A 24,566-nucleotide genomic window follows, 5' to 3' on the forward strand; every position below is an offset into this window, starting at 1 on the left:
AATAATGTTTAAAATATAACAATGTTACTAGTTCCATCAAATAGAAAAGTAACTGTGAGAAGACAAATTTAGAATAATCAGAAGAGGATTGTGTCTTTTGGATTCATCCTGTTACCAGACAGGAACAGAAGTATAGGTGGTCTGGGCTTCTAGCAACCAAAATAACAAATTGGACTGCATATTATAATAAACTCTGTTGTGCTCTTCCTAACTGAGGAATGTTTTTGTTGAACCCATTTCAATTAACAAACTATAAATAGTTTTAAAGCAAAAACTGCTTGAAAAAGGATGGTTTGTAATTGGTTTACAGAATCTTGCTTGTTCATAGTGGCTTCCTGTGGTTAAACCTATATTTATGGTTTGTTTATAAGCTCTATGCAAGCAACATGCCAAGAAAGAAGCAGAAAACAAAAGTAGCTTCTTCACTATTAGCAGCATTTTAGGAAAGTAGTATTTAGGTCCCAGCGATTACACGCCAAGGGTTGATCTGGTATAGAGATGGGAATTGCCGTTGGATTTCTCAAGTCTGGTGATTCAGCAGAAGTTCTAAAACGTATCCTAGAATGAAGCTACAGGCTTCACTCGCTTTATGTGGAGAAAAAAAATCAAGTTCACCAGTCTATTTGTGCCAAAGGTCCAGAAACATGCAAGACTTTTTTCCTAACAAAAAATGCTTGAACATTTTCTGACTAAACCCCCTTTTTGCCCTCACTCATTTACCATCGTGATGTTTGGTTATTCCAGTTGTCCATCTTGTCTCCCACTTAACTTCCATACCTGCAGTAGCTATTACTGTTCTGTTACCAAGGGGTCAAAACAGCCATCAACATCTTGTCCAGCTTATCTAGAAACAAGGTTGGATGTTGTGCCTTAAGCTGGTGAAAGATCCACAGCTCTAGGATGAGCTTTTAACCTGTGCAGATCTACTGTGTGCAACTTGAACCTCTGGAATGATGTCCCCCCAGAGATTCATGTGGCTCCTGCCCTGATGTCATTTAGGAAACAAAGATCTGGCTGCCTTGGGGCAGGTGATTGTGGAGCCTCTTTTTGCTTGGTTTGGTTTGGTTTGGTTTTGCATACTTTGCTCTTCTGGTCAGTTGTATCTTTTATATGTATATTGGCTCTTGTAACCCACCCAAAATCATTTGGGAGTCAGGCAGCCTGTAAATTAATTAAATAAACAAATAACAAAAAATGCTAATAAACTTTGTAGTGCTGTGATGCATTCTACCACTTAGTCTGCCGTGGCAACCACGTGGATTAGAAAACCAGATGTAGAAAATGTTTTCACTGTTCATAGAACACAAGAAAGAAATCAAGGCTCACTAATGTAGTGCTTAAGAATAAGGCTGTAAACATATGAACACATTTGTCTTACAAATTTTAACACCGTTTTGGGTTACAAAATTTGACACCATACCCCACAACCACTTTTTCTACTGGTTCAGTGCTCATTTATGCAAATTTGCTTGTGCAAGGTTTTCAGGAACAAATATGAGGGAAGCCTGTAGTTCGGCATTGGCGTCTGAAATATACTTGGGGGATTTTCAGCACAGGAAGAGGGTAAATAAATTGAGGACAACATTCAACGATCAAATGACCATGCATTAGATAAATGAGAGATTCTTTATTACAGTAATTGACCAACAGATATAAAATAACAAAGTACGTAAGGTAAATAATAGAGCAATGAGTCATATTCTGACAACTTACCAGCACCTGCCAAATTTTATGAACTGTGGCAAAATTTTGCAAAGTATGTATCTGCTGGAGAATAAATAATTAAAATAAAACAAATCTGAGTGGTCTTAGAATTTTATTATCAAAGGGGTCATGAGGTGAGAATGCATAACTCTGTAAAATTAGTAATGTAAAACAATGTGGGCTGTGGTTTCAATAGCAATGGCACAGCAAGGGCAAAGTCTATCTGCCTAGACCAGGCTGGTGGTAATTACATTGAAATGAAACTTGGAATATTTGAGTTCGAGGTTTCGGCTGGGGGAAAAAAACCATCTGGAGGGATTTTAGGCCTCCCTGTATATGCCATGTGTGCTGACTGATCTGCAATCAAGCTCAAGGCACTGGGAAGATAAGGCAGTGCACTAGAATTCAAGGGCAGCTGTGTACAATGGTTAAGGTAAATCTCCCCTTGGTCACTGCCCTTGAATTCAAGCGTGGCATATCCAACTTGCCCACCCACCTTTCTCCCAGTTTTCCAGTGCCTGCTTCGTTTCCCTTAGTCACACTGCTGCCAATTGTCTTGCTTTTTTCCTATGTTTTGGTCTGGACACAGAGCACCCAAACCTGGCTGTTGCATGCATGGATGGGACATTTTGCATATATCTAGCCAGAAGATTCAGTACCTGGGAGCATCAAAAACGAATGTTATGCTTCTGTCAGAAGGACATCTGTCCTGCCTGTGAATGTTTTGAAGTGTACCCTGATAGCTGCTATATCCAAGCTGCTGGATGTCAATTTGTTATCAAGCCCAAACATTTCATGAGAAATAGTGGACTAGAAGTACAGATTGGAATTAAAATTGCTAGGAGAAATATCAGCAACCTCGGATATGTTCATAATACCTGTTTGGTGGCTCGAATTGAGGAAGACTTAAGGAAAGGTAAAAAGTGCAAAAGCTGGACTGCTGTTCAATATTAAAAACTCTTAAGGTTATGTCAACTGCTTATGCAAAGTAGAGAAGAAACTGAAGTAATAACAGGCTTTATATTCCTTGGCTCAAAAATTCACAGCAATTGTGGCTGTAGCCATGAAGTACAGACACCTGCTATTCAGACTATTACAGCTCTAGACAAAATATTAAAACATAGAGACATCACACTGATAACAAAAGTATTGTCAAGACCATGGTTTTCCCAGTTGTAACATTGATGTGGAAGCTGGATTTCAGCAAGGCTAAATGAAGAAAAACTGATGTCTTTTAATTGTGATGCTGGAGAAAACTATGGAGAATACTGGACAGTAAGATGAACACATAATTCAGTATCAGATGAAATTAAACTACTCACTGGAATAATTAATAATAAATCTAAAACTTAAATATTTTGGACAGATTATGTGAGGACAAAATCCTTGGAGAAGACCCTGATGCTTGGAAAAATCAGAGAGAAGGGACAAGGTACTATAACTGATGATGCAAGCGTAAGTTTTCAAAAATAATTTTGAAGCACTGATGGCCATCAGGTCAGAGCTGGAAGCAAACGAATGACTGAATAACAACAGTCATCATGCACAAGGTAAGTTTCTGAAGTAACGGTAGAGGAACAGTTTTTGAGATGCCCCCACTGTATTAACTATCTTGATATGCTCAGCTTTGAGTTCTAATATCTGCAATCCATTACAATATCGTTGGCAAAGATGTTTCATTTGAAAGCATTGGTAAATCCATTAGATTCAGCTTTATATTTTTCACTTACTAAAACAGCCACCATTTTATCACATTCTCATAACTGGTTTAGTGTTGAATGTGCTGCTCTTAAGGGATTGTGGCATACTTACCAAAGCTATAAAAGTTAAAATATTTCTTCTATAATTAAGTTATATTTGCAACTTAAATGGCTATCTAAATTACTCTTCCATGAGAAAGAAATGGCAGGTAGGGTGGATAGAATTTAAATTCAGGAATGTAACTACACATTTCATAAATAAATGACTGTAAGGTAATGAATACAGTTTGGCATATAGTTAATTCACTGAATGTGCTATTAAATCTTTACTTTGCTGTACATTCCATTTTTATGGGAAGCTTACTTTCAGTAAAGATTTAACCTAGTTAACCATCTGATACTCTCCCTAAATTGTGGCCTATCTGTGGAGGTGACTGTTACCAAATAATTATAGAAACATTAGATGATGATGACCACTAACAGTTTACTGTTTACAGTTTATTAGGCAAACTTAATAAATAAGGAAATCGACAATGTGGATGAATTTAAGGTTTATATATGAAGAATAAAGTGGTTTCAGAAAATGGGCTAGTTAAAGTAATACCTTGATTCATTCAATGCATAAGTATTGCAAAACATCTTGTATCAGTAGACCTGATTGGATTTGATCCCCAAAGTAGCTGTCATTTCTATGGATGAGCTGTTGTTATATATATGGTTCTTTATTCAGGTGAAATTCAGTGTAATGTTAATGGAAAGAAAATTAATTCTACTTTTGCTGCTAGAGGAGTACATTGGATGTGGGCTAGCTCTAGCCATTTTCATCACAGGTCTTCTTTCAGGTTGCACAAATATCTAGTAATGCAATTTTACTATAAGTGCATGATGCAGTTTATTTCTATAGCCATGTTAATTTGGTTAAGTTGAAACTTGTCTTTAACCTTTAAATGCCCAGTTGGTCATTTGTTATAATAAAACTAGTTTTTTATTATTGTCTGGATACTTGATTTTTTGTGAATAATAGCTGGTCATGTGTTGAACTGTTTACTCAGTTAAATATTTGGATGATCATACATAGCTATTATGTAAGTGCAATTACTATCAATACATTTTTCTTTACTAAGAGATTTTATTGTACTGTATCTATCTATCTATCTATCTATCTATCTATCTATCTATCTATCTATCTATCTATCATCAATCAAATTTGTCACCGCCCATCTCCTCCGACCGGAGGGACTTGTTGCTGTAGCCACCTTTCTAGATACTGTATATTGATGATTGAATTATTATATGGCATTCAAATATGGATTACAAGAATGAATGAGATAGGCGTTGTAAAGCACTATGCTGTTATTCATAAAGAATAATAAGGAAAAATATGAATCAAGACAGAATAGTATAGTACGGTACAGAATAATATAGTTCTTTCATTTTTAAAGAAAAAACCCCTCCCCCCATGAAGTTTTAAATTACTTTAAATCTATTGATGTTTTTCCTTTTAATATCCTAACACCATGCAACTAGAGTTTTCCTTTCCTTTACTTTTGTGTTTCTGAGGGAAAAATTAAAAAATCTTCATTGGAGACAATGGAATGATCCCATAATAATGGACTACAAATACACCTACAAAAAATCATTTGAAAGGATTTTTACTTGTTTACAAAACAGAACAAGTTAAAGGGTTTCTGATGAAGGAGGGAGAGAGTCTGATGGTTCCCTGGTCTTACTGTGAAAGTTTCTCTTCTACAATGGATTATTTTTTTGGAAGTTGGGTGGTTGTTGCTGCTTACTCTTTGAAGCAGGCTTAAAAGCCAGCAATAATCCCAAGTGGGAGACAGTATACTAGACAGTAAGGAGACTGAAAAGTGATAGGAACTTGAAAGTTAAAAAAAAGAAAGAAAGAAAAATAGTCGAATATTTTTTCCCTGGTGGCACAACTGTACTGTATAACTAAGAATGTGTACAGAGCCACTCTGGGATAACCCATGTGTTCCATATGCTTTGTGATTGGGAGGGGGCTTCATATGGAATCTGAAAGAAAAGAGTGGCATTCCATGTTTAATTTAAATGTAAATGTGGTTTACATTTAGGATGGATGGCGGCCAGGCAGGGGAGCATTTTTTAAAATGTGTGCCTCTCAGGGTGGGCTTTCTATTCTTCTGTCAGAAACTGCTAAACTGATTTTGTTTGTTTGTTTGTTTTTTGGTCAGCTAGCCTGTGCCAGGCTGCCCAGAATGGTGGGGGGGGAGTACACCTTTAAATCAGGGTTTCTCACCATAGCAACTTTAAGATGTTTAAGAATTCTGAGAGTTGAATCCACACATCTTAAAGTTGCTAAGGTTGAGAAACCCTGATTTAAATGGTAGTTGGTGGAGGGGTAGTTAAAGAACCTGACTCTTCGCCCCCAGCAATACTAGATGACAACAAAGAGTTTTGTTTTTTTCCTGCATCTCCCTCAATCATCTCCCCAGACCTCTGGAGCTGGGGAGAAAGTTGATGTTTGTTATATTTAGAACTTCCATATCTATCTGACTGATAGACGCTGGACTGACAAGCCAGCCGTTACGAAATCTGCTCCATCCAAAAATCAGCTGACCCTAGTACAGTGATTGAACTTGCAGAGCACAATGTGACTGCTCTATACATGGAGCAAAGTACAATTTCTGTTTTAGGCACACCTCCAAATATATTCCAGGAAGGACAGATATACTTCATTCACTGAAACAGAACATTCACAATAAGTGTGTGTGTGTGTGTGTGTGTGCGCACACCTGTGCATGTGCCTTCAAGTCAGTTTTGACTAGAGCTCACAGTCTTCTGGTTTCTAGTTTGGTGCCCTAATTACTACACCAAATTGGCTCTCTCACAATAAGTACAATCTTTTATTTTCTTGTGGAAAAAGGCGCTGTAAAAACTAAGATGTACCAAAGTGATCTCAAGAAAAGAGGGAAATAACATGAATTTTAGGACATTCCTTAACAAAGGAAGATGGAAAGGAATGTAATAACCGTCTACATAAAATTAAAAGGATTCTTGTAGAATCAATTATGACTTCCTCTAGAGCAGTAAAGGTGAAAAGGAGCAGAACTACATTGAATAGAAAACCTATGTATTAATATGGCTCGTTAAAAGAAATCTCTGACCTGCTCAGTCCTAGAAAGATACATCTGTAGTATTCTTTGCAATCTGTACAAGCCAATCCTTTCCCAGAATAATCTATTAAACTGAAACAATGGTAGAGACAGCAATTAAAATTTTAGGATACAAGCATTCTAAAGTAATAAAAATGAAAGGATACCTTAATGGCAATATAACAGTTAATTACAAGAGGCGTGTTAATTTTGAACTGAACACTGCCGAATGGTTAGAAAAGCCAGTGTATAAGAGAGATCTGGGTATACCATAATTTAGAAAAATAGTGTCTCTGATGTCTGCATTAAAGGAGTAATACCTAAGGTTTATTTTTTGTTTGTTTGTTTATTTAATTCAATTTACATGGCTGCCCATCTCACTAAAGCAACTCTGGGCAGCTAACAGATTTTTAAAAATGCAGTATAAATACATTTCATCCTGTGCCATTGAATGACCTCACCAGTGGCTTCATGTAGATGTTAAACAGGAGTGGGGAGAGAGTCAAACCCTGAGTCACCCCACACAAGAGGGGCCATGAAGCAGACCTCTTTCTCCCTACTGTGTCTGACTGTAGGAAACAAAACCAAACACATAAATCAGATTCATTGATTAAATGTGTGTGTGCGTAATGTATATTCTCTAAAGATACTAGAGTGCCAGGGAGATAACCTATTCATTAAAAAAAATCTCTTGACTGTAATGAGTACAATGACTCAGGGCATTGTCACCTAACCTGTGGTTGCAGATTTAACCATATTACACCTATGCTGTAGTTGCTGCACTGGTCGCCTATCTGGTTCCATGTCCAATTCAAAGAGCTGGTCATCACCTTTAAAGCTCTATATCTCTGCTGGCAAGATCTGTCCTGCCCTTGTGTTCCTGCAGGGAAGGTTTACTGAGGATTCCCAACCCTATTAAAGAGAATGGGAAGCCAACCATGTATCTTCTCTGTTGTCCTCCCATGCTGTGGAATTCCCTGCCTTCCAAGTCACTGAATGACCCAAACCTCCTTGCCTTTGGGAATTGCTCAAAACATACTGTAACTGTTCTGCCAGACAAATGTGGGCTACTTATTAGGTAATAATATATATTGGATTTGCCTGATTTTAATGAATGTATTTTATGCCTTCTTTTAAACTCTCCTGAGTCTTGTGAAAGTGGATGGTATGTAAAAGATGTAACAAATATTGGCCTGATCTGTGTCTAAAGTTCCTTGATTTCTAATATCACTAGGTAGAATTTCTGACATTCCTAAACCTACAGTTAATTTTTATTCACAATTTTTAAATATATTAAGATAGATATGGGTTACTTAAAGGTAGTTTGGAATACTGTGTTGGGATGTCCAGTTTTAAGAAGGCATTGGGCTAGGGTTTTAAAAATGTTAAAGTAGTAGTGTGTGATCCTTGGCTGAGATTAATTACACAAAATGTTATTTTTGGACATACTAGACACCTCACAGGATGGATAAGTGTTCGGTTTCAACTTTTGTATGTTGGAAGAGATGCCGACTCATATGTTTTGGGCCTGTACTACAGTGTCATCATTTTGGCTGAATATTCATAAGGTTATAAATAGGGTGCTCAGGAAAGAAGTAAAGGACAAAAATGTGAGTGTGATGTTAAACTATATTCCAGAAATGTGAAACCTACAAAAGTATGAAGAACTTCAAATCTATCATGTATGGCCAGAAGCTAAGAAGATTTTAATGTACGTGACTTAAAATTCTGGATGGAAGACATGCTTATACTTTCTACATATAAATTTATTTTCTAATGACACTGTGGAAAATCTGATACATATGATTCTGTGTAATCAGAGTTCAATTTGCTCTTAAAGATGTGATGAAATCTAGTATGTATTTTTTCCTTTTATTTTGTTTTTTAAATATGCCTATATTATTTTCTGGAGAGGGAATTGCATTATTTTTTGTTATTGTACTTGGTTATTGGTTTCTTTTTCTTTGTTATAGCTTAAAAAGCAATAAATGCTTAGTAAGGATAAAACCTGATTAAATAACAAAGCCCATAAGAAATATTTCCCATTTTGCTTGAGCCTTGACACCAAGGGACATGGAAGGCATCCATGAACACCAGCTGACAGTCAGAAGAAATTATGAAAATTCTTTAATTGTCCTGAGTACTGATGGTGAGCAGGAGGGGGCCCCTATCCAGGGAGAAAAAAGCATGTGTTGTTTACAGGCTTTGAACTTCCCTTCAGAGAAACCCAGAGCAATGTGTTTTTCCCCCTGGATAGGGGTCCCCTCCTGCCCACCATCAGTACTCATGACGTTAATTTCCCAACAAATAGACATATTTAACCACAAGTTCAATTGGGAAACTACCATTTTAGACCAAACCAAGAATGCAAGAGAATTCCTAGAAGTCTGGCATTTGGATAGATCAGCCATTAACAGACACATAGGGAGAAACCTGGTCTACAAACTATTCAAAATACAAAGAAGGAAGGAAATGGCTGAAGCATGTCCTCCCTATCCACACCAGCAATAAACAGGTAGAGAAGGGAGAACCAACCCTACAGACAGGAATAATCTAAGATGAAACATTACAGCCAACAAAGCCAGGTAGGGCATTTAGAAGCAGACATACTAACTACAGTCAGGCGTACAAACTACAATCCTAATCAAGATAGATAGACAAGCTGCCATTCATAAAAGACCCCACCCCTTTGTGTCAAAGCACCGACAGTGTTACTTAGTTTGCAAGAAGACTACCAAGCTCAGTGAACACCAGGATCCCAACACTTCAACCCTGGGCTACACATTTTCCACTATTGAGACTCCTTTCTTTAGGTCTACTAATAGAGCAGGAATTTATCTTTGAGGAGAAATTGAGCAGCAGACATTACTGCTGGGTCGAAAAGGAGACCCCAAGAGGATTCTAGGAGTTGAAGCAAAACCAACTTTTTGGGTCAGTGTTAAGGTTTCCTTTTGAAATGTTTCACAGATGAAACTCTGTGAAGTTAGGCTTCAGTTTTCTTGAATGCAATGAAATCACCAGCTGTCAGTGAATGGAACACCTCCAGAACCTTTTCCCAGTCCTTAGATTATATTAAAACATCTTCAAAGTGCTTAGAATCAATATTCCTCCATTTCACACACACTGGGGAGAAAGCCAAGTTAGACCCAACCATGAAGTATATCCTTCATATATTCATATAGACCTACAATTTCACATTTATACTTATCATGTATGTTGCCAAGGCAAAAGAGCATATGAAATGGTGACTAAATGGAGTTGGGCCTCCTTATAAATTGAATAATAAATAAGAAGGATTTATTGTCAAGGCCAGAAGCCCTCATCGCTTAATCAAACCATTTGCTGAACATTGAGCAACCAGGGTGCCTGGTTCTAGAATATTTGGCACCAAAGGCTAGAAGTCTTTGGAAAGACCATCCATAGAAACTGATTTATTAACTATAGCCACAGAGCAGCTAAATGGGGTTTCCTGTAGTTTCCCTTGGAAAATCCTCTCTGGCCTGGGAACAGGGAAGCAGCTTCCTAAGCAGAAGAGGTTATTCCTCTTATCCTCATGGCTTAGAGGAAACAACGATGGGGAATAAGGATGTCCTTAATGGGTGGCTTATTTATTTATATTGACTAAGCCTGAACATGCCTTCCCATTTCTCCTCTCTTGGGAGAGAAGGCAACAGCAGTTCTGAGTCTAAGCATGAATGGTTGCATCTCAACAGGCATAGAGCCAAAGACAGAAATATGTCTTAAGGAGAGAATCCTTTCTGTCTCTGCTCAGGCATCTCAGTGTCCTTTCCATTGCACAGCTGGGTGAATAAAGGTCTCCAGAGGAAAGAGAAAGAGAGACTATGATCTCACCAAATCACTCAAATGGTGGCTCTGAGAAAGGAGTAGATTAAAATGGCTACCCGGGGAGGGAATTTGTTGCCCTCTTGGGTTTCAGAGTTTGACCCTCTCTGTTTCTGTGGAAGAGAGATCTGGCAGATGTTTCACCAGCATCTGAATTATGCCAAACCTCACACCAAGGGCTTCATAGTTGTTTCTCTGAAGACAGGAAAAGAAATCCATGCTATTAAGAAAGCTAGATGACTCTAAGATCCACAAACATCTATCCTCTTTCTATGTCAATCATTTCACCTCTCCTTTCTTAGACAAGAATAGGGCTGTTGGGCCAGGATCTTGTCAGTTGCTGTGTTTTCAATCCAAACATGAGTTTTTAACAAGCAATAATATCCTGGTTGATGGTAGACCTCACTGGTGAGGAGAAAATGGGAAATGCATGAGGATGAATGTAGCTACACCACAGCTTAGATATGTGCAATTACTCCTGGAATTCAAGCCTGTGAGTTGAAGACAGCACCTGCTTTTTTAGTTCCTCAAAACAGAGGGAATCAGGAGGGAAATCCTCAGGGAAAGTAACAGCCAATTCTTGGTCAGGAGAGGCGGAGAGCTCCAGAATCCAGAAATAACATGCTCAGTCACAACAGCTTACTGGATGTACTGGATGTACTTGCAGAATCTGAGGTCAAGCATCACTAATAAGTGAGAATTGAATTGTTCCCATCTCATGCTGCCAAGAAGTATGGTTCCTACACTGTGGGGTGGAATATTGGTCACTTCAAGCTGCCTCCTTGAATCCTTACATTTCAGGGTTTTGAAGGAGGAACTTTCTTCCAGAAGAGCTTTAACGGCATGTCAATACAGTTCAACAATGATCTCTGAATCTACAGTACATAGGGCAGAAGCAATGGCTAGGCAAGCTATGGATAATACAAGATTAAAATATTATGCAACTTTATGCACCCTTTTCTGAATTCAAGAAGTGGTGCTCATTTCTACATAAATGTGCACAGGACCATGCTGTAGGTTTTCAGTAAGTAAAGGGTAAAGGTTTCCCTTGACGTAAAGTCCAGTCGAGTCCGACTCTAGGGGGCGGTGCTCATCTCCGTTTCAAAGCCTTGGAGCCAGCGTTGTCCATAGGACACTTCCGGGTCATGTGGCCAGCATGACTCACGGAACGCCGTTACCTTCCCGCCGAAGCGGTACCAATTAATCTACTCACATTTGCATGTTTTCGAACTGCTTGGTGTGCAGGAGCTGGGACGAGCAACGGGAGCTCACCCCGCCGCGCGGTTTCGAACCGCCGACCTTCCGATCGACAGCTCAGCGGTTTAACCCACAGCGCCACCGCGTCCCTAGGTTTTCAGTAGAGATTCCAAAAATTAGGTTTTCTTTCACATTTTAAATACCAGTTCTGACTTGCATACCTGCTAATGTCAGCATCAAACAGAGGAATACGCTTTACTCATAATGCATTGTGTAAAAGTTATTCCTGTTCCTTCCCTGATGCACATGTTGTCTTTCATGTCCTTAAGGGGTGGAGAGTTCCAACAAAGAAGCACTAGGAAGTGGGATGGAAAAAGTGTTTCCTCTGGAAGAGGGGTCTTGCCCTAAACCACAGCCAAAAAAATATGTCCAGATGAGGGACAACAAACTGCCTACCAGTTTACTGAAACTGTAATTCACAAGTGTTCTTTTTTTAATGTGGGAGGATTTTGATTTCTTTTTACTTGTATACATTTACATATTTCTTAAGATTAATCTATAACTCCATTTTCCAAGAATCCAAAATTACAAGCTAAAGCAACCCCCCCCCCCCATGTCTTAAAGTTGCCAAGGTTGAGAAACACTGGGTAAAGGCTTGGAGGGAACACCAGAAGAGGGCTTTAGTGAAACATTTCTGTAGGATTATAGATAATACTTCTATGTAAGCCTTAGGAGTTGGGTTCCTACCTATTCTACGCATCACCCGTTGCTTAGGAAGTATTTGTTATTAAGTTTCAGAAGAGGTTTTCTGTGCAGCTGAAGCTCAAACAGTAAAATATAATAAATTCATAATGTAAAATTATATATGAAAGGAAACTTCAGAAGCAGTGTTTTGGAAGAGAATCCACACTTTATTTTTATAGCAGCTGCTTTTAAAACGGCAGGTGAAATAATAAAAAGTAAACATTTTAAAAAGGAAAATATTTACATCATATACAAACAACATAGTACAGAAATGCATAAAACTAAGGCCAAACTATCTCACTGCAAAATTAATACAGAGAGAATATTGGTAGTTTTCTTGGAATGGAGTCAACTAGTTGTCCCATAGTTCATGATACAATATAGTCATTACTGGTCAACTCAATATCCATTAGATTTGACTACAATTCCAATTCTGTAATACTTTGGGAAAGGAGAAAACACATCCTCAGATCAGTGGATTTCTGTATGAAACAGGAACCATACTTTTAAAAAGGTGTCATATAACAGTAATTAAATTGTACAGTCAGAACTATTTTGTTTAAAGGTATACATAACTGGATGCTTTTGTACTATATGATGAAGATAACCCTATCTGAAAAACCATGAAAATAGAACAGTACAGTGTATTAGCTTTCCAATAATTATTTATGTGGAAAATCTTATTGAAATATATACGTAGTGATAATTATCTATTTTAAGGAGAAATAATAGAGTTTTCAAAAGCTTATTAAAATATCTTAAAATATTTATGTATGCATATAAAGTAATTATTTAACAAACTTGAAGGTTAAGCACAAAGTATGTACAAACACAGAAATTTAAATCTCAGATCAGTTGATATCTTCATAACAAAATGTAAAAACAATGCCCCATCAACACTCATTTATAAATCACTTTGATAAAGTTGCCTAAAGATTTGTACATCAACTATCATTGGATAAAAAGGCAAACTATGTCCTGTAAGTTAACAAAGCAGAAACACAACAAATTACTTCCAGAAGTCTCATTCTGCAGAAATTATTCTATAACTGATGTCCAATAAAGAAAAATAAAAATGATAACCTTTTGAAGGATTACCTATTCATAAACAAACAAGTTTCTTTCTGGCTAATAGAAAGGATGTCACTCTGAAGTTATTTCAGGATCCCACTGATTATTAAGAGGTAGGATACCAGAAAAACAATCCAGAAGTCAAATTTCTGTCTTTTCCAAGTATTATCTCTACCTATTATCTACAAAGATTGATAATGATTTTTGTATCGATCTGCCTTACCAGGACACACTAGTAATTCCTGTAGAATTAAATCCAAATTAACATTTGCATTTATAGCTGTCAGAGTTTTTCTTTCTTGGGGGATGGTGTGCATGGAATGAAAAAGCAAATAAACAAGAGGGTTTGACTGGAATGGGCAGTCTTCAATACATCTTGGTTCAGGTAATACAGACTCTCAATGTATTACAGGGGCTATTCAAAAGATTTTTCAGTGCCTTTGGTTTTTCTCAAATTCCTATTTCCTAGTCATTTTATCACGCCCATTTCCACAACCATGAACTTGCAGAAAAAGGTTTACATGAAGTCTCCTAAGCATTTTTGTGTGCATTTTATTTATTCATATTTAAATTATGAATGTGAATTAACAATTTCCTTAGCATGCAAACTTTTTGCAAGTGATTTTCTGTTATATCAATCACTTAGATTATCTTCACATTTTTGTGTACAGATTGCTTAAATATGCACGTTGGGAAACTCAGATCTGAATATCATGGCACAGAATTCTGGTGCTCCAGTTTGGGGACAGGTTTTATAAGTGGATAACTCCCCATTAATATTTGGATCAAGTCAATTTCTCTTTTTTTATGATTTTTACCTACAGAAATCATACCAAGTATCTCTGCATGCAGAATGTTTTCGTAAAGGAAAATAACTGCTAATGCTTGCAGAAAAGTTCACACTGCTGTAATAGTAGTTGATGTAACATTTCTCATAATATCAGGAAAGTTAGCACAGTTGTAAAAATACCTCCAGATTCAATTTCATTTTTTCTGGTACAGTGCGGTAGCATTACATGTAAAACAGTCCCTGAGTGGAAAAGATAGGAAGGAGCAGATGTACATCTATTTCATTGTTGAAAATCATTTAGCAGTGAAGATTTCATTTCTCTTTTTGGAATTACATTGAAAATCGTTCTTGTCTATATTTGGGACGTGTGTGTGTGTTTGTGTGTGTGTGATATATTTGAGCAGGGGAGTAGATACATATTCTGAAAATATATGGGTTTATTGAAAAAGGTGTGTGGCTGAGCAGCAAAGGTAACACAAGAAATAATGGCACGTTCACCAGAGAAATAAGAAATATGTTGAAGCAAGATAACTGAAATAAAAGGGCAGGAAATTTCCCAACACTATTCTCCATTCCTTAATGTGTTCTCACTAAGAATCTTGCACCGTGGAAGAGATATTTATGAGTTTTATGGCTGTTCCTTATAATTTCCATTAAAGTCTATTTTTTAATTACATGATAACCTTTCAGTAAACCAACAACAACAAGGAAACTTAGATTACCACATCTAACAACTATAACTTTCTGTCTAGTTCCATGTTACAAAGTATAAAACTGAGCTAGACTTTACTTATTTAGATTTGAAATACTGGAGCCTAAGTTTAAGATGCAAGCAACCAAAATGCCTCAAAGACTTCACTGAAACCCAGTAAGTGTTTTTGTAAAACAGTTCTAAAACTACACAGTGAAGAGGTGAATGAGATGTATTAAGAAAGTCCCTCTAGTCCAGTATTTTGTTTCCAACCAAGAGCAGAGTAATGTTTCAGGAAGCAAACAGTCAGTGGGTCAGGATGGTTATACACCCCTTTGCTTATTCCCCAGTGGTATGTATTGCTCTGAAGCACAAACTGATTTACTTTGGACAGCAGTAGGCAATCTGAGTACGCCAGATGTTGCTGAAATTTAACTTGAGGAATGCTGAACCCCCAGCCAGTATGGCCAATGTGGTCGAAGATGCTGGGAGTTCAGCATCCCTCATTAACAGGTATAAAAAGTCCAGATATTATCAAGCATTTTGATGGATTAGGCAAAAAAGGCAACATGGAAGTTTTTCATTTCAGCTCCCATTTCCAAAGTTTTGAATTAGCATTAGTCAATCACTCTTTCCAATAAGCAGAGATTGCAAGCCCACCTTCTATTTGAGCAGTTACCTATCACCAAACAAAACCATTTCTTTACATTTCCTGGTCCCTAAACTTAAAAAAAAAAACTGCATAAATTATGGCTTCAATCTACTTGTAGATGCACACAATGATGCCCAACTAGCATTGCCAGAATGAAAAGAGAGAGGAGAGGAATCACCTCTATTGAATGTGTATGTGATTGAAAGAGATACAGATCAATTATATCTACACTTGGATATGCATCCCTTTGTTTATAAAAGCATTAATGTCTGCACCGCATTACTTTTATTGTGCATCCTTGTAGTGCTATTAGCTTTCTGCAGCCTGGTGCTTTCCAGATGTGTTGGAGTTCAATTCCCTTTGGCTGTGTTGGCTAAGGATGATAGACCTTGAAGTATGGCAGCTGGAGGACAACAGATTGTGGAAGCCTGGACCTGCATTGCTAGAATTTGATTGTAGCTCTATAGTTAGGGAATCTATGGTTGTTTGGTCCCCAGGGTAGTTTGTGGAAAATAAATTGTCAACTGAACATCAGTCCATCAGGAAAAAACAAAGCACCAGCATAATACAGTAATTTGGGAGGCAAAAAAACCATTATTCAGGAACATCAGGATTAGGAACAATTACAACTTCCTCGCATTCCAGAAAACCTTAAAGTAAAATGAATAAAAGTGTAACTTAAAAAAGAAAGAAAGAAATGTAATACTACATAATGAATAATAAGATAGCTCATCACTAAATTAACACGAGTGAACTCATATATATATTTCTTACATAATAAAAAAAAAAAGGCACACCGCCCTGCAGTTCTGGTCACATTTTTTTCTCTGTGCACACATACAGATAAACGAAAGAAAGTCTGTAACAAATACAGTGAAGAATCTAAATCTTGTATCAGTTATATTTTTGTAAGTAAAACATCAGTTTTGCTTGCTTTGTTCACAGCAGCTTCTCTGAAACTGAAAAAAAGGCTGTTTTAGAACTCCTTGGAGAACTGACTGCAACACTGGACAAATGTCCTCCCTGTGGTATTTGAGATCAGTTTTTATAGAAGTTCTGAATTATGGCCAGGGCAGCATGATTATCCATGCTTAAACTATTGATTTTGATGACATTTAATTACAACTATGCACTGCGTGGTGGTCAATACGTTTAGAAATTAAATGTAATTTGGTGTTATAGACGTTGAATAAGAATGAAAAATAGCATAAAAATCTTGGATCATTCTGATACGATTATTTGTGATTTTTTTGTAGATAAAGCTACAATAGTGACAAATAGGTGGTACCTAGTAGCAATTAGGTTTTACAGTAAACCAATGTCTACTATTTATTCCCAATATTATGAAACTGTTCTATAGTTTCACTGTATCTTTTGCAAAATGAACTCTGATGATGAATCAGAAAAGGATGCATTGGATTGTACATGTGGTTTCATTCACTTAAGAGAAGGCAATTATCTCAATTATTTTTAGGCTCCTCAGTGTATTTTACACAATTGCTCCCAATATTCAGAAACAGACCTTTGAGAATTTGGAGGGAACTGCCTCAGAAAGAGAAAGTAAGAGAGTTTTTGTTTGTGATTTGCCATTCAAGGAAAGGAAATTAGGATCAAAAAATCCTACAAGCATTTCTATTTTGTTAATTGTTACTCTTTTTTTGATGTGTTCAAAGTTGTTAATCCAGAGGTTTGCTAGTGTTTCCTTAGGCCTATAGAACTCATGTATGAATCAGTTCCAACAGTATAAAAGGCTAGTAGGTACCAGGAAGAAGATGCTCAAGAAGCTGTCTTGTGTGCAAGACTGTTGCACAAAAGTTGGACTGAAGTTTCACTGAGATTTCTGGATCTAATAAAAAAAAATGTTTGGAAAAAATTAGAAATTTCAGAGAAACAAAATGGATTGTTTGAGCATGTCTTCACAGAAGAAGACATTCCAGAAGTCATAATACCTGATTTTTGTTTTTAAAAAGTTGATGCATATAAACTAAGGAATTAGTATAAACTGACAAACTGTACTGCAACTATGTCGCAAGTGCTTATTGTTTCTGCAGAACTGTATAAAAATAATTCACTAAAAATCTTCAATAAGAGAATCAAAGATGAATTGTTACACTTTTTTTGGCTATTTTTTTTTCCCATTGACCTGTACAATCTATTAAAAGTAGTAATCTATAAGTTTTAGTACTGGGACAGTTGGGTTGAAAAAGATTAAATATATTATCAGGACAAACTTAAAGCAGTATGTTTCTAATACAAAAAATGTAAGTCTGAAAATTACTAAAACAATAAAAATTATGCTAAAATAGAAGTGTTTTTCTACTATACTGAAAAGAAACAGCTTTCTGGAAGAAAACAATTCATATGCTTTTGAAGAGAATCTGTGAAGGACTGAGGAGGGAATCATCAAATCTGAATACATGGATGTTCATCAGCTGACAGCCACGGAAAACGATGAACCTGTTGAACTGGTTGTATTTTCACCAGGCTGTTCAAAACCTAGATTCAAGTTTATCATCAAGAAATATGGAAACTCCTTTAAAAAAACCCAGCAATCATAGAACCATTGTCTATGTCCTAATGCTTTTCACACCATGTTAGACAATGTGTTGAGATCTCCACATGAAGGCTTCCATCCCGATAACAGACAGAACTGAAGAGGAAAAAGTAGGAAATAGAAGCCAATTTCTTTCCTGATCGACTTTGTGCTGACTCTGAAAGGAGAGAGCAAAACCCACTGCTGAGTCCATCTTCTGTAGCCTCACCAGGCCTGCTATTCAGGAACAAAACTCCGGTGTGCATGACTCAAGAACATTTCGGTGCTCTTTGGTGGTAATGCAATATCTTCGGCAAATCTTTGAGCAGGAGGTTCTTCAGTCATCACTGCAGACCTTCCACAAGTTATCTGCACCATCTTACTTGTCTCTTTATTTTGCTATCAGCCAAGGAGTTTGACCCTTGAAGGGACAGATGTGATTATTTTACATAGAAATGTCTCATAGAATGTAATAAAAATGCTGCTTATATTTGCTTAAATTATGCAAAAATCTCCCTTAGAATTACTTATCTGTGCTACAGTGTTGTGTAATTACAGTGTTGTCCATATTTCTCTTTTCTAGGTGCAGTTGTAATATTCAGCTTACACCAGTAGCAACTTCTAGTTGGCCTTTGCATCTGTACCATACTTTAAAAAATAACAGTCAGTTGCAGCCAGTATATTTGCAGTTGTCCTACAATTCATTGCTCCAATCAGACAGCGGCACTTTAAGTACTTGGCATCTTGTGCCAAATGAATCCAAGTCATGTGTAGTGACTATCTATTTGAAGTTGCTCTTGGTGAGATGCAGTACACATAATGACTTATTTAAATCTCACTGCACAGCTACTGTATTTATTGGTGGCAGTCATGATGAGGAATTTGCTGGGTGCATTATAGAAATATAATATAAAAAAACCCTCAATTTAACCAGGTCTGTTAAACTGAGGGTTTATCAAATTTCAATATGAAGAAGTGTGCTAATAAGTTGTGGGGGGTATATTGTGCCCAAGATTAGTAGTAACAACACAAAGTAACAACACAAAAATCTAGCATTTGCTAACCACTTCCAGTGTAAGAGAGTTAGAACCAGTGTTTCTCAAAGTGTGGTCCTAGGCCCAAGAAATGGCAGTTTTAGAAAGGAGATGTGAGTCAAAGAAAATGGTACAGTAGTACTTCTGTTTGTTCTATGGTGCTAATCTATTTTCATGATGATCACTTACAGATGTTGGGATTAAAAAAAACCACACACACAGAATTTCCCCCCACCCAATTTTCTGTAAATGTGTTTTAAATAATGGTAATCATAACCCATTATTATAATCTTCCAAATTCTGTTTAGCTTGAGGCTGAGATTATGAGCCAGGGAGGACAGCAAGATATGCTGCATGGGCTGTTCAGCATTTCCCTTCCAGTTCTTTACAAAACATTGCAGCTCTGAAAAAAAGGTGCCTGTTGCCCTCTTCTTTCCTGCATTGTTGTTCTTAAGGAATTTCCTTCAACAGAGCATTAAATGGACCTAGTGGCACAAGGATATTGGAAAACGGTGTCCAATGAATTTATAGAGGAGGGAGCATAGTACCCGGTTTATTCCTGATGGTCCTTGCCTCTGGAGGCTCAATCTATGAAGTTTCCAAATCTTTTGAAAAGCCATGTAAAAATGCTAAAAATTTCCATTATTTGCTAAATTGATCAGAACTACATTTAAATCTCCATATTTTTGCATCAAAAATTGTGCTTCTGTCAATGATCAGAATCTGATGGGGAAAAAATCAACTTTGTCTTGACGCATTAAAGACATTAGGTACCTTTTCTGGGCAAGTATATGCCTACTTTGTTATCCTCAATTCTGAACAATGTTGTGTGTTACTTCTACCCTTTCTGTATAGTAAAAGTGAAGATAGCTTGCCCCTGTTATCTCTCACTATGTTGATTTCATTTTGCACATTAAAATACCAATATAGAATTTATTTACAAATGCTAAATTCCATTTTAATAACCAAAATCCATAGTATTTTAAGCTGTTCTTGCACCCGTTGTCAAATAATTTTTGTCTTTGTATGTACATAGAATGGTTCTTTCTGGCATCTTTATGCAGCAGCTTATTAAGCTGTAGCACTTACTTTGAGTGCACAAATATCATGCAAATATTGCAGCTGAATTCCACAATGCAAGAAGCATAGTTATCAACATATATATAATTATACAAGCAACTGGCAGACAGCTAAAGGCAAATTGTAGCATTTTATGTACAAAAATATGCACCTTTTTATGCATATCTGTTGGCACTTTCAAAAAAGAACGATGTATAAAAATAAATATTCTATGCACAAACATACACACAGACACACAGGCCAGTCCATGGTTAGAATATTCACTGCAAAAGAAAAACATATAAAACTATGTTAGTGTCACTTATCCTGTTGGAGGTGTAAAAGACTGAGGGGTCATTGACCCACATGATATATGTAATCTTGTGAACTTTGGGTACTCTTTTGAATCATATTTCAATATACTTAAGTAGATTCATGGGGAAATCTCTTAACATTAAAGATGTCAGTGTGATGTTGAATTATATACCCAAACTCTGGAATCTGACTTTCTGTAAGGTATCATAACTGATTTTTTTTTTTTAAAAAGGAACACCAAATGGCCAATTTTGTTGTTAGAGGCACACAACCTTTCCCTTCTGCATTTTTGCAGCACTATTAGCATGCAAATTGTAATAGTAATTTGTAATTTAGATTACAAAAAGTAATCTAAACTGTTACTACCCTTAGAAGAGAAAATCCCCACTGAAGCCAATGAGCTTTCTTTGTAAGGCTAAGTAGCCTCTTAAGAGGAAGCAATTTTTTAAAAAAAGCTCTGTATCATTTTGCCCTAAACATTATGTACTATAATATGTAATTGTAGATTTGTATAATGTAACTGTAATTGTACATATTTATTTATTCTTCAAATTTTGTTACCGCCCATCTCCCCCAAAAGAGGGACTCTGGGCAGTTACTACATGGAAAGATTATATGTTACTATACATCCTTCATGCTTTATATTTTGGTACTATATTCACAACATGCAATAGCACCAGTATCATAACATGCCATAATTTAAATTATTTTACCTTATTCCAGCATCCCTGAATTGGCAACCCATCTTCCCCCTGCAAGAGAGAATTATATAATCAGGGTAGACAAGGAGAGGAAGAGACTAAAACATGAGAAAATTTATAACCATAGACACTGTACAGCATTTAAAATAATTGATGTAAATTAGCCTAATGCAATACGTCTTGCTTAGGGTCATAGTGGATGCCAAAGGGATGTCCAGTTCTATGCTGCAAAATGCACATGACCAATATCCCCATCATCTATCTGACTTTAAGCCTTTTGGTATGATCTACTGAGTATGTGAAATCTAGGTCCCTCAAAATCAGTAAGGCTGGCCACTGATTCCTGTGATGGCTGTGAAGATCACACTTCAAGGATGGAGCTTCTGCTGGTTGAGAAAGACCAAGTCTTTCCTTCAAATGCTCCTTCTTAGCCTTCTGAGTATAACACAGTGCAGAGGGAAACTGCAGTTCACCTGCTACCAAAAGGGTAGTGCATATGCTGGTGAGCAGCACAGGTGCCCTTTATGTACTGCTTTGTTACAAGTTCAGTATTTCTAAATATTCTTCAGAGACAAGTACTGTATGTTCCTGCTATTTGACCAATACCCAAGAGTGTTCATAAGGTCTTTAAAATCTTAACTCCCTCTGTGAAATACAAGAGTGTTCTCATATACTCTTTTGTTTTTCAGATTTTTTGAATATACTGTACGAACACTCTCTCTATTTGAAAGCTTGAATGAATATCTACGGTTTATATGTAGGCACACCCATACACATTGTATATATAGTAATATACTGATTAGATCCAGCCAGTCCTGTGGACTAATCTAATTTCAGGAAGAAACGTTGTCAAATTGCTATGTATGTTTTCTCGTTACGGTACTAAACAATACTCTAGAAAATTGTATTAGAAAGTAACATCTGATGACACCTGTTTTAAAATAGATTGATAGGGAATATGTTAAAGGCACTTCCATACTGCCATAATTTTCCCAGTCCTTCAAAAATAGTTTGAAACTAGTCTGTGATAGTCTTAACTTCTGCTCACCTTGAAAAGCGAGGAACAAGGAACAAAGAACATCATTCAGTGATTGTCCTGTCATGAGCCATAATAGGTCTTGAAGTAACAAAAATGCCCTCTCCTCCCCATTCTCCAGAGAAACAGAAATAAAATAAATAGCTAGCATTTTCTCCAACACCACCAAACCCTGCATGTTGTATGGATTTATCTGTTTATATGCCCTCCTCAAATAAAAATCTGGTTTTTTGAGGGAGAGCTGCAAAACTATCAAGCTACCATTCCCCTTTAAAAACCCTGCCAGAATATGTGTTGTGCCAAGAGTTTCCACTAATGGGGAACTGGACTGTCCACATGCTTCATATACTTATAGGGTTTCCAGAAAGGAAAAGAAAAAGACTGCCTTGTGGCAGTTTCAAATAAATTGCAGTTGAGTCTGAGATAAATTGACTCCAGTGCCAAACACTGCTGACATCATGGGATCACAGAGGACCAGAGCTGGTGCAGAATCCTTGAAGGGAGGTGTCTTAAGTAACAAATTTGGCCTCTACATAATCAGGTACTTTCTAAATCAATGTCTTTAATGCTGCCATTTCCTAACAATATTTACATCTGTAAAATTCAATAGCTAAGGTTCTATTAACAAGAAGTGGAAAAACATTCCATTGGTACAATGATCCCATTGGTGGGAATTAATTATATAGTGCATTGCACGTAAACCCCAAAGTTAGAGAGAGTGTGATAGGAGTTACAACTCAGGGATCAACAGCAGGATATAGTCACAATAGAATATTTCTTTGCAAAGGCTGGGAATGGAAACACATATTAGTAAAAAGGAAAAATTAGGTATCTCAAATTGAAAAAGCATAATCACTAAATTTGCACAGAATACAGATTAGCTGAATTGTAATGATAGAATGAAAGGCAAATGGTAAGTGGCTTGCATGCTTGAGTCAGAAAGCATATTAATTTAAGAATATAAACAACAAAACTATGCTTAATTTTTTTTACAAATTGTATTCCTAGTCCTATATGAATGATGAATATATATGGTATGTCTTTTACAAAATAGCACCAATAAATGAAGACTATTCTGCAGAGTATTTGGCAACAAATCAGTTGGAACTAATCCTAAGAATCTCAGACTGAACTATTTTAATTCTTATCAAAGTTAGGTGTGCTTAACTTTTCTGAGGTTTCACCTTGTGATTGCCAGAATATTCTGTGAGATAGATGCAAATGTACACATATGTACTGTATATAATCATTTCCAAATTGTACAAAAAAAAAGAGCAAGCATTCATGTTTAAATTAGGGTATATGCAGAATGAGCAAAAATGGATTGATTATTTATTTATTTATTAAATTTCTTTGCCGCCCATCTCACGTACGATGACTCTGGGCAGCTTACAAATAATTATGCATTTAAATAACTAGAATTTGAAATTTTAATCTGGGTTTCCTTGTTGAAATTCTTCGTTTGCATGCTAATAATGCTATTGAGGGCCTCGTCCAGTTCTCAGAAGTGTTTGAAGCAAACCTGATTCATTTCATATTCCATGTATTGCTCAACAGTTATCCTATGGCGTTGCATTTCTCCCCTGCTCAATTAATTTGTGTGTTTTAAAAACTTACATGAATGATTAGAGGTCTAATTTATCCCTTTTGAAATTAAGGAAAGGTGAAATTGCCCAATGCTGTATGTTTTTACCAAACGAAGTCTCAAAATAAGATCGGAAAAGCCACTTGGCATTTTCCTCTACAACAATTTCCATTGTTCGTCTGTTTCTGCTACTTCAAGGGGGTTTCCCCTTGTTATAAAAACAAACCGGATAATTCCTCTGTGCTCACCCCACAAATAAATATTACAAAGCACTGCTGGGATCTTGTTCCCAATTGGAGCAAATTCCTCCGTCGTGGTATAGAAAGAGTTGGTATAGAAAGTGTCAACAGTCCTACCAGAACACCTGGAGGTTATTTAAAAGCAAAGTAAGTTGAACACAAGTGACATTTATTATGTTTCATTGTGTTTTGTTTATGATTTGTTTATCTTTGAGTGTTGCCCTAGAACTTACTTGTATGAATGAAAGGTAGCATAGATTTTAACAAAATAGTTTGATTGGCATGGGCAAGCTGTATGCTCACCCACCATTGATTTTAGTTCTGCTCCATATTGTCACCTCTGAGAGGAGGTCCTCGACTGGAAATGAAAAAAGAAAAAAAGACTGCCTCCAATAAGTAAGGGCAAGCACAAATAGTGAAAAAGACCAAATTTGTGAACTTTTTGGATGGAGGGTTTTCAAAGGGCTCTCTTCCCACCATCGGTATCAGCCAAGCGTTCTTGGGTGCAGACAAATGTTTAAGGCAAGTAAACAAGAAA

The 24,566-nt window shown here is 36.7% G+C and overlaps 1 protein-coding gene across 1 annotated transcript in view; it reads right to left on the bottom strand.

Moving 5' to 3' along the window:
* Positions 1-19,717: 19,717 nt before the first annotated feature.
* The window catches only part of COL13A1 (collagen type XIII alpha 1 chain), a 67,698-nt gene continuing 62,849 nt past the window's right edge, over positions 19,718-24,566 (bottom strand). The window contains exons 29-30 of the mRNA XM_063307840.1: positions 21,181-21,219; positions 19,718-20,436 (exon numbers count right to left, since the gene is read on the bottom strand). Of these exons, the coding sequence (XP_063163910.1) occupies positions 20,434-20,436; positions 21,181-21,219 (42 nt within the window). The 3' untranslated portion in view covers positions 19,718-20,433. The remainder of the gene's footprint in view (positions 20,437-21,180; positions 21,220-24,566) is intronic.

This window comes from Candoia aspera, chromosome 6, assembly GCF_035149785.1.
Source record: "Candoia aspera isolate rCanAsp1 chromosome 6, rCanAsp1.hap2, whole genome shotgun sequence".
NCBI lineage: Eukaryota > Metazoa > Chordata > Lepidosauria > Squamata > Boidae > Candoia > Candoia aspera.